We start from the raw sequence: 12,465 nt of genomic DNA on the forward strand, positions 1-12,465 counted from the left end.
GCATCACATAAATAGGCGAGCCACTGTAAATGTATGTGACATTTTCATTGCATCTCACTGATACTAATGGATGCTGGAATGTTCACTATTAACCTGTGTCAGTCCCAGTGTATGAAGCTGCTTGGTGTTCTCTGGCAGCAGCAAAACACAGCACCCATTTAACGTCAATCTCACATTATCAATATGAATCATCTTTTGAATCTTTAAAAACATTCATGCACTGACAAAGGGCTGCTTATTGACAAGAAAACTGAGGTAGTGGTTTCCTCAATTACACATATGCAAATGCCATTACACAGCACAATACATACACACCTCTGATGTAAATCACTGCACCCAGCTCTAGTGTTGGGATTTGGTTAAAACATCATAATTGATGATTGGTTCATTATAACCAATTATTCATAAAAAATAACTGGTTACCGTCAATCATCAAATATTCTTGGTTATGTTTGTTAATGAACAAAATCTAAAAAAACCCATAGTTCTTTCGAGGTTTTTTCCACTTTGCAAAATCTTTGAAAGTAAACTAGTTCCTTAGGATCTTAATGTTTCCTGAGTATTTAAGATAATTTCAATCCTGACTTGTTATAAGTTTACTTATGACATTTAACAGACAAAACCAACCTTGTGAACAATATTGATAAAGCAATGAAATGTTCCAAAATTGATTGTGTTCGATTATGAGAAAACATGACTGATTTGCTTGGTTGTTTAGTCATTGCGACCAATCTTTGATTATTTCAATTAACTGGGCCACCACTAATACCCAGCTCAGATGTACAAGAATAATCCTGAATCTAATATCCAGTAATACACCTGACTGCGATGTACAGCACTACATCTGGTGCTGATATACAGCACTTCGACCAGACTCTGTTGTACAGCACTACACCAGCTTTATTGAGAACACACAGCCTCTGTCACCCCTTCTTCTACAGCCCCAACATGGCATATGTTGTTACATTTGTGTCACCTGATCTTTGGCCCACAGGTATGCATTCACCAGCCAAGCAGGTTTTTTAAACTCAGTATTGTAGTGGGAGGCAACCTGAGGAGCTGCCGTCACTGGGGACCCCTTCACAGCATGCATGATTCATTATAGAGCACTGCCGAAAACATAGCAGTCCCAGATGGGACACTACGGACCCGGTTTCTTTATAAATTAGAAATAAACAAACTACATGTCAGACTGAGGACACGTTGGAGTCAGTGATCGTCCGGTATATTTTATGTATGAGATAAAAGAAAAAGTATTTTATTTCATTTTTTCAGAACAAGATGATATTTTGTGTAGTTAGGGTCATGTGATTGACACACAGCAATTATCACAGAGGATGGACTTACTTCTAGTCTCTGAACATATTTGATGATTTATATTCAGAAAATATACAGTCAATATAAGGAGCCCAGAGACTTTCTTCATTTTCAGAACTTGTAATCTAAACCTGCAATGCATTTCAGGCTTTCATAGGTTGCGTTGCATATATTGTTTCAGGGCCTGTATGACACACTACACGGAAGCCAAATTAAAGTTTGCAAGTGCATTTCCTTGAAACTGAGCAGTAAGAACATGTCAGCGCACATGTATTTCCTCCTTTGTACTGGACACTGCCTGAACACCTGGTGAACTGGGAACAATCTACAACCCATTGTCACAAGCATTGATCCACTACTAAATACATGTCCATAATCCCTTCTGTGAGAACACTTCACGCTGACATGAGTAGCATGCTTGCTACCTGATCACACAATATCTGACACAATGTGGGATATATATATGGAACATATGAACATTGGGGTATGAAACACTGGACAGACATGGTGTTGACTGTAATATTCCTTAGTATGATCACTGTACATGACTCATCACAGCCGACGAATGGTATCCCAGAATAACTCCCCACCAGATTATACCCCAGGGTATATTCTGAACTAGGCCAAAGTGTACACCTCCAGCCTAGACTATATCCCTAAAAAACTATGTTGACAATTCTTACACTGCATGACATGACATGACATGACATGACATGTAGTAGATGATGTAGGTGGGCAGATGATGGAAAAATCGTGTACTTTGTGATACAAGCAAGAAAGTGTCACACATGTTCATTTTGGTACACGTACTGCAAAAATAATGTTGGCCACTCAAATTTTTTATATGGCTGCCATTTTCAAGATGGGTACCATTTGTACTACACGTCTTTGTTTCTGAGCTCCTAAAAACAGAATTTATCTATCATTTTCAAAGTATATGTGTTTAAAAAACATGTTAATTAAGATAATGTTAATGCTATGTCACAAAATAAGACTACTTAAAAAATCCAAAATGGCCACTGGTTTTCTAAAAAACAGCAATGTTTTGATAATATTTCTTGTCTTTTGATCTCAAAACAAGAAAGAATCAAAGTAGTCTGTATATTTGACTTCCATCATAGCATCTCTAGATTGGATGATGTAAAAAGCTAGAAATCACATTCATTTTCCTGAAGGAAATCTAAGATGGTTGTCATATCATATTATTAACAAATGTATAATCACATGCCACTACGTCTATAGATGCCATGAGGGAGACAAATGTAGACAGAAAATACCTGAACTGAGGATTACATACGTTTTGATCAAACTCCGAGATTGTTTCTAATACCAAAAGCTGCCATCTTAACCATTGCCTCACTATATAAAAACTAATAACAGAAAGCCATTACATCTTCCACTTTTCAAAGCTGGATATAACTGCAGGGAAACGAACGTAAATATTTCAGCCATTGAAATACTCTATAAATTGAGAACACTGACATGTCTGCCATGAGTCTTGATTAACCTGTAGAGTGACTTTTTCACCAAATTGACTCTAGCACACACAGGAAAGAGATGAGGTTTTCCCCATGTCTGTATGCTGAAGAGGATACTGCCTGGCAGTAGCATTCTCTTGACAACTAGCAATGTGGAGATGAAGAGGACTTCAGCTGAAAATTCTGAAGATTCATTTCTGTGCTATGATGGAATAGAGGTACAGGATTTTGTAAGAATAAGGTGGCTAGTTCAAGATGGAGGAATTAAGAACATCAACTATGGCATCTCGCTGTTCATAATAACATTAAGGTTATCTTAAGTTTGTCCCCAGACAACTTTTTGTAGTTTGACACAGAGACTAGCATAATTTACAACCAGGTATTTTGAAATCATTGAACATTTTAAGAAAATGACATTATGTATAAAAATATATATTCTCAAAACTACCGCAAATTAAATGATCAGTTCAGTGTGTGAATATTTATGTTTGAATGGTGTGTACAAAAGCTAACAGTGAGCACTAGGACAACCTGACACCCACACCGCCTACTCAGATCTGTAGAGCATCATGGAACTGAGACACATCAAACCATGTGACGATTCTCCTCCAGCTCTTCTTCAAGCAGCCCCTGCCAATAAATCCCCAAGGAACATCATCTGCGTGTGTCTGCCCACTCATTTGACACCACTGATAGCTCCGACGTTGTAGTAATGCCATAATCAATCCTTCCTTGCCTTACCATCACACTAGGTACAAGCATTAACTTGGGCTCCATACTAGCAAATAATTGCTTGTATCCATATGAAGACACATTAACTACAGCCATCTAAAACAATAGTGATTATATTTACAGTGACAAATGACTGTATCAGGATAGCATTGGTGAATTACATCAACATACTGGTCGTCTGGCGATAATGGTAATGTGTAGTGGCATGTCGACTAATACATAGTCTCTCTATGTAAATACATAGACATCTTGGTTATTTGTTGCCTTTAAGTATATGAAATGTCTGTAACAAGCATGCTCATAATAAATGGCTTATTTCTGTCCCAAGTACTTGATGTGTATTTTAGTCTTAATGCATATAATGGACCAAAGTAAACACAGACAGAAATTAGTACTAGCTTTGAGTTCATTCTAACTGAGATCAGTGTCATATAAAGAACTGTCAGGATCCACTGTAACTGGAGTGAGGTTAGTTCTATTACAGTAATATTACAGCAACATCAAAGCAGGGGCAACGGAAATGGGTTTCACACATTGTACCCATGTTTGGCTTAGAACCTGGGTCTTCAGTGTCACAAGTGAATGCTCTAAAAACTAAGCTACATCGCCACCCCAACCTTACAAGAGGGACACTACACATGCCAAAGAAGTGTTGTTTTGACGTATGTTTCATCAAGTTCTTATAGCAGCATGTATGTGGCCTGGGTTGAGTACTGGCAAACAGATATGTAGGAATGTAGGTGTGTGGAGATCCACAGACACTTGGGAGAAAACGAGCACAGAGGCCTTTAATGCTATCTCCTACAGATGGAAAAAACATGTGGCCATGCATGAAGGTGCCTTTTTATTTATATGTTTCTCATCACACCAATGACTTTGTGTTGATGCAACAGTGTAAGAAGGTTTCTCGTTCAGGACCACTCTGAAGCTCCCAACCTTGGAGAAAATGTTATAAAGGAAAAGCATATGAACCCACTTGTGAATTCTAGTACTCCTGAAGTAACACTGACATGAGTTACATGTATGTAAATATAGCAGCCAACTCAACAGAGAATGTCAGCTTCACATAGGACATAAAGAGACTTACCTCGTCACTAATTTGAAGAGAATGGGCATAAAGAGCAGAAACTGGTTTTAACACAAGTTTTTTAAGCATGTTTTGGTTTTGCCACAGCATGAGCAAACTGCATCAACATTTCACAGGACCCCCCAAATTTCAAAAGCAAAACGTAATATATATGTTATTAACATCTGCACTCCTTACTGTACTATTCTTTCATGGCCAACCTACCATATAACCCATTTTTTCAATGGAGTAATGATATGGAATTGTATTCATCTTGGGGCAAAAGTAATCTAAATCCATTAAAGGCACATGACTATGAGTTATGACTAGCATTATTTGTATCACTTACCTGGTTGTTGAGCAAATTTTGTAAATCACTGCCTACATAAACCAGTTATAAAAGTCTCAAGAGAGTATTCGTCAGTTATTGAGCTCCCATATACAACCTTGTATCTCAACTGAGGTTTTAGGCATAGAGCTTGTGTGTCAGCTGAGGACACAGGCAAACAGCTTGAGTTTCACCCAAGGACATGGGCATACAGCGTGTGTGTCAGCTGAGGACACAGGCATACAGCTTGTGTCTCACCTGAAGTAATGAGCATACAGCTTGTGTCTCACCTGAGGACATGGGCACACAGTTTGTGTCTCACCTGAGGACACAGCTCAAGTTTCAACTGAGGACAAGTGTTAACTTGTGTCTCACCTGAGGACATGGGCAAACAACTTGGGTCCCACCTGAGGACATGGGCAAACAACTCGTGTCTTACCTGAGGACACGGGCATACAGCTTGTGTGGGATCCCTGTCAGCACCCCTGCTCCGTCACCTGTGTCGTTGTCGCAGCTGCACCCTCCTCGGTGCTCCATCCGCTGCAGCATAATCTGCGCATCTCGTAACACCTGCAACATAAAACATACAAGTGTATTTCTTCACATAGGCAATAAACTTCTTAATGTATTTCGATGGGCTGTTCCAGAATTTTGGAGAAGTGGGGGTGCACATTGGTCATGACATCATGAGGGAGGTGCTCTCCCGACCATCAACTACCCCACCTCTGGATCCAACCCCCGATTTCTGTTTTAATGCAACCACATTATATAACAGTGTAGTTTAAGGTTACCAAAAACGAAATGAGAAAGTAAAAGTATTTAGTTGCCTCATATTAAATTTTTGACAATGTTTTCTATCTGCCTGCAGCTTGCACATACACAACTGAACCAACATGAGGATCAGGTGGTCACAATGTGAGTGAGTGAGTGAGTTTTGGTTTTACGCCGCACTCAGCAATATTCCAGCTATATGGCGGCGGTCTGTAAATAATTGAGTCTGGACCAGACAATCCAGTGATCAACAACATGAGCATCGATCTGCGTACTTGGGAACCGATGACATGTGTCAACCAAGTCAGCTAGCCTGACCACCCGATCCCTTTAATCGCCTCTTACGACAAGCTGAGTCGCCTTTAATAGCAAGCATGGGTTGCTGAAGGCCTATTCTACCCCGGAACCTTCACGGGTCTGGTCACAATGTGAGTCCCTTCTATCAAGGTCATCACTACAATCAGTCGCTCCTGTATCGGGTCCACCTACAACTGACTACATGATACAATATTCTCTACAGACCACTACAGTCAAGGCTCATTAATCTAACCTTTGTTTATCAGACAACTGGCTTTACCCAAAGCTTTTGTTGGTAACAAATTGAATAAATGTAATTTAGTTTCATTTATTTAGTACATTTTCATTAATCCAACAGTTTGCTGTGCAATGGATGATGTTGGATTAATGAGACTTGACTGTACTTCTGTTGTATCAGGGGCAGTAAAGTAGCCTAGAGGTTAAAGTGTTAGCTCGTCATGTCAAAGAACCAGGTTTGATTCCCCACATACGTACAGTGTGTGATGCCCATTTCTGGTGTCCCTCACCATGCTCTAGCTGAAATATTGCTAAAAGCAGCCTCACTCACTCATTCACTGTTGTATCATATCACATTCTTTCCTATTTTCACTCAGTTTTGTGCATCCTGACTACAAACGTGACAAAGACAACATCATTGTTACAGACTGTATGTAGTTGCTGTCAGGATGTTACACAAGCACAAGACATCTCGGAAGACATCTCACAAGACATCTTGTTTCTGGTGGTTTTGATTTGTTCAGATGAAGAAGCAGCTTTCAACTTCTTACATTTACATGAATAATCCATAAAATCAATATTCCCAACAATGTCCTAAGAAAGAAACCATCCGTTGCCCCAGTTTCATAAATCTAAACATTTACAGAAGCCAGAGAATAATGTGAAAGTGTAAACATTATGATGATTTAAACAATCTCTGCTGGCACTGAGCAATATACTGCACTACATTTCATACATCTGAAACTTCAAGAAACTGTGTTCAAGTCGCTGATCTCCATTATGCTTCATCTCTATCCAGGTTATTGATGAAAATTTGATACACCAGCTACAGGTGCCCCAGGGAACACCAAGACTGAGTAACAGTTTTTTCACACATCCACCCATGTAGTGAATCCAATCCTGGTCAGCAGGGAGGCGGACATTTATCAAACCATCCTCATCCTCCCCTGCCACCAACTCTGAATATCTTACATAAAACATTTCCACAGAGTACAAACTGTTCTGTTCTTCTAACTCATTGGTTCCCAACTGTAACAAGTTCTGGATGTCTCAGTCAAAATGCATGGTGAATAAAACATTTCATTTCATTTCAGATTTCAGACTTTCCATACAAATCAGCAGTGGCATTTTACCTTACGTATCACTATCTCATATAACAATATTCGACTCTCTAATTCTTTGTTTTTGCAAAAGAAAATGAAAACATGACTTATACATTTCAAATGTTTGAAGGGTTTGGGATGTCAGTAGACAGTTTCAGGATGTATTTCATCCTGTACGTTCCCCTCTATAAGTCATCAGCCCAAAACAACTGATACGTCATTCATACATGTACAATCATCACATTTCCCATGATGGCAAGTTACTAATACAAAATCAGTAATGAAATAAGTATGGACATAATCTTCACCTCTACCATTTTCACCATGATACAAATATGTGTTTATATCCACAGCTTAATATCAGCTTCAAGTGTTCATTTAGGGGCCTGAGTTTCAGGAACATGACATTTCCATACCTTAACAATATGTCATGCTTATAGAATTGCAATCTGAGTTGACTGTATATGGATGAAACTGACCCGGTCTATTTGCTGTTTAATAATTCCGGTCTACAGAAAAAACAAGTATGAACCAAACAACTCAGTGATCAACAGCATGAGCATCTACACATTTGGGATATGATGACACGTGTCAAACAAGTCAGCAAACCTGACCACCTGATCCCATGTATGGGTTTGACATGCCACGTGTGTTCCTACTAAAAATTCAGTTGGGCCAGTAAATCCCCACAGTCACTGGTCTGACTGGCTAGTGAATTTTCTTTGAGTCATTTTATAAAATATATCACGCTCTTCAAGTTGTTCAATTATAATAGACCTTTAAATCAAGTAAGATGATGGGCTGACAAAAATCATATTATCGGCTTACTTACTTGAACATAAACAAAATATTTTAGACATGTATTTTCTTCTTTTCTTCCTGGTATTTTACCTTTTGTAATATTTGCCTTTGTTTCTGTACAAATTTCAAGCTAGTGAGGTATTTTGTCAAATCTGGAAACTATTTTGGACACTTATGATATGATACAGTTATGACCATAATATAAACATCTCCTGTCATCTGTCACCTTTGCACTGCTTACAGTTCTTACAAATAAATCAGGAAAATGCAAAGTGTTCAAACAGACAATCAATAAATGACCCCGAGTCATCTTGAATGAAGGTCACTCAAAACCTACTGTGGAAAATGTTTTGTTTCATCATTGTATACTGCACTGATCAGCTAGCCTAAGGTGTAAAAATGAAAATTTGAGGAAACTTCAACAGAGCTTGTGTTACACAAAAGACAGAATTTAGGAAAACCATGCTTTTAAAAATTACAATAAGAAGTTAGAAGACATTTGATCTGTTGGCTGTGACATGTACGACCCAAACTATTTCCGGTCTAAGTATCCATGGCTACTGCATGCCCAAGTAAAGGGCAGAGTGCTTCCTTACTCAAAGGTGTTGAGAAATTCCCTGTCTTCTCATACAGCACTCCCAGTAATTGAATTCTACTTGTTGTGATCGTTATTGTATCTTCCCCCACTGGTGGCAGCACGACTTGCCCACAGGACAGGCCCTTCATTGATATTGGCAGTTTGTCAAAACGTTCTTTAATGAATGGATCTGGGAGAAGGTGCTGGCAAAACTTAATTTGTTTCCTTCAAATACACACCTCACTCAGGGTGATATTAGAATCCCAGTTGAGACAAATCAAGCAGTTACGATCAGATCAATGAAGAATGGTGGCCATAATTCTACCAGTCATGGAAACTTAGACAGACTGGACAAAGCTTTCGATCATCAGTCATCCCAAAAGTGGTCTTTAACACCCAAAGGCAGCGGCTTCAATCACATCGATACACACAGGTTTTCTCCATGCCAATCTTTCTGTTATCATGGACCTATCCATATCCCTTTAGTTCCCTTTACGACCTAGCTGGGTCAAGAGAGAACTATTGGCCTAATCTCCTTCACAATTCTGTGGACCATCAGTCATAAGAATAGCTGAAGAATTGAAGATGGTATCGAACATTTCTGTGATGATTTAGACAGAGCTTAATTTGTTTTGTAGACAGTGGATCCTGTTTCAACTTTCTGGCCTGATTGATATGAATGTGTCAATTTCCTAAGTGTCAAACTCTCATTGCAATAATATTATCGACAAGTTTTATAGAATCCACAAGCTGCCTATCTGGCCAACTTTAATCCGACTGCACAATGTAGCAAAGCACTCTGGAACCACTGTAACATGTGAAAAAGACTAGATGACAGGCTTTCTCAAAGACAAAACTTCTTCTGTAATATGATGCATTACAATAATAAAAGTACAAACTTTCCTTTCAGCTTGAATTAACTTTCAAAGATAGGGTTTTCTCAAGGTGTTTTAGAAGAGAGAATCTAGGATGAAATTTTTGTAATGGATTCAAGAAATATAACACTCTTTCCTGACTCCCAACTTCAACTGAAAAACAATTAGTGATGATTATTATGGACAAAGATACATGATTTGCATCAAACTTTTCACTGTACTTTTACCATAAACAAAAATGCCATTACCCAAACTGAAAAAGCCCCATGCATTAAATAGTTGAACATTTACTGGTTGAACAATTTGATGTGAGACTTTTCCCCCCAAGTTCAAGAGACATGATTTGTGATAATTCTTGATAAATTGTCAACAAACTCAGCACTTCTCCCATAGATATGGAAACAATCTAACCAACAGTTTTCAAGTTGAACAAAAACGCCAGATGGATGGATGGATGGATGAAAGGGATTCCTTGGTATAAGCAAATAACAACCGTAGAAGAAAGAAAAGATACGACTTAAGATGATGATTGTTGATTCTTGTTGAAACAACTTGAATCACCCACTGAATCACAAATGAGGCAAATATTTTATTTGTAAAACAAAATACTTATATCAAAAAATGACCTAGCTATTTGGTTCAGCAAGCAAACACCCTTAACACTATGGTACTCCACTATTCCCTGAAGATTACCATACACTAATGCTAATTACAGAGGTAAATCAGAATGCAGCTAAACAGCCTTCCCTCCAAGTAGAGCTACTCTCGACTCTCATCAATCTCCATGTGAGGAAGCATCAGCACTGCTTTCTCACACAAGTGAAGACATCACATTACCTCATACAAATTCAAGTCATGTCCGTACAAATCAGTTAAAGATCAGCTTGGTCTGTAGGAATTTGTTCTGTAGTGTCTAAGCTATGTTTTGCATTGGGACCAGTGGCTGACTTGGTGGAACAGAACTTGCTCCGATTACAGCATGATGGACTTATCAGATTGGCGCTTACCCTACAGATTTTGTCTAGTGATGTAGGAATAATGGTTTTCATGCTTGATTAAGAATTGTTGAAAAGAGAAGGCAAACATCAGTAAGATAATAACAATGATGAAAACTTTGAGAGAGAGGAAAAGAGAGAATGAGAGGAGAGAGAGAAAAAGAGAGAGATAGAGCACTTCCTGCAGTTCTAATGCATTACCATATACTGTTCAGATTGCAACTGATATTTATTTTTGAAAGAAGATATTTTACTGCAATCTCCTCATTCATGCAAGGAATATGAATAGTTACAGTAAGTGCAATGTCTTGAATTTATCTTCCTTTAAAATGTTCTGGTTGTAATTTCAGATAATTGACTCAACCTAATTTAATCCTTTTTAAGCAGTGGTCTTTCATAAATTCCATGAAAACAAACATTTCTTTTCAGGCCTTTGCACAAGATGTAGGTCTTGTTAGTGTTAAAGTGGTAAATTTCTGTACACAGGGTCCCACTTATATAGGGCACACTTTATCTACAGCAGACTAGGTCAGTGAGTCACATCACAGACATAAAGAGTTTCACAGAGAAAATATATTTGAAAACAGAAAACAAGACTTCTGTGTTTTCAGTGAAGGTAAACTGAAAGCTTTTCAAACAAAAAAGACAGTCAACTTCATCAGTCAAACATGCCATTTTTGGTTCAGCACTTGGTTGGACATGTTGTGCACTGACAATCTGTTCTTGATTCCTAAAGGACATGGCATGTTGACAATCTGTTCTTGATTCCTAAAGGACATGGCATGTTGACAGTCTCTTCTTGGTTCCTAAAGGACATGGCATGTTGACAGTCTCTTATTGGTTCCTAAAGGACATGACATGTTGACAGTCTCTTCTTGATTCCTAAAGGACATGGCATGTTGACAGTCTCTTCTTGGTTCCTCTTCTTGGCTTGGCATTTGTTGACTATCAACTTTGTTCCTCCTCTAGTAAAGTATTTTACATACTAATGCTCATTTCAATAACATGGAAAACTATCTTTAATGACCTGAAGAAGGAACAAGAAGTAGCCCTGAAACGTCATGTTACACAACTAAGAAGTTGCCTTCCATATACCGGTCCTATAAAAACGATTCCTAATTGTCGGTTCAACATGGCATATCTAGTTTATTCACACAAATAATATACTGACATTTTTATGCTTCTAAATTACTTGTAACTATTAAGTCAGGAGATAGACGCACAAATGATGGTGGTATTTGCCATGATACTTGATAAGCTAAATGTTATATGTGATATGCGTGTTGTACCATACACTGCATAATCAACAGTAACACATTTGTCCAATACACATGAGTTAAGATGATTAAGTGAATTACAACTACCACAATGAAATCTTCATTGCAATCACCACAGAATGAGAATAGATACACTGTAATTTTTTTCCTTAAACTCAGGTTGAGGAACACAGATGCCTTATCTGACTTTGATATCAACTGCATGAAATGACCATGCTGTCATGACATTGCACTACATGTACTTTTGGAGTTAGGGATAATGAGATCCCCAAACCCACAAAACATGCCTGTTTCATCATTCATTGGAGGCTGTTTTGCCATATTTGTTCAATGGTTCATCTTTTTCCAGGATTTCCTATCAAAGAATATTTCTTGCATTGTTTCCCACAGTAAGAAATTTACATGCCATCAGTTACAGCTGGCGGGTTATTTCACCTTACTGTAACACTGCTAAGAATGCCAGTCTCCTGTTGACTGGAGAAGTTTGACAGTCTTCAGCATTATGAAACGTAATTCCTTTGGGGCATAACGGTTTTTATAAATAGCTTGTCATAACAACATCAACTCCCACTGAAAAATCAATCCTAAGCTCCGGCAGAAGAGAGGACTTA

The 12,465-nt window shown here is 38.3% G+C and overlaps 1 protein-coding gene across 2 annotated transcripts in view; it reads right to left on the reverse strand.

Moving 5' to 3' along the window:
* The window catches only part of LOC137288160 (uncharacterized), a 91,019-nt gene that overhangs the window by 57,744 nt on the left and 20,810 nt on the right, over positions 1 to 12,465 (reverse strand). For both annotated transcript variants that reach the window (XM_067820579.1, XM_067820578.1), the window contains exon 4: positions 5,361 to 5,491. In XM_067820579.1, coding sequence (XP_067676680.1) covers positions 5,361 to 5,491 — 131 coding nt within the window. The remainder of the gene's footprint in view (positions 1 to 5,360; positions 5,492 to 12,465) is intronic.

This window comes from Haliotis asinina, chromosome 6, assembly GCF_037392515.1.
Source record: "Haliotis asinina isolate JCU_RB_2024 chromosome 6, JCU_Hal_asi_v2, whole genome shotgun sequence".
NCBI lineage: Eukaryota > Metazoa > Mollusca > Gastropoda > Lepetellida > Haliotidae > Haliotis > Haliotis asinina.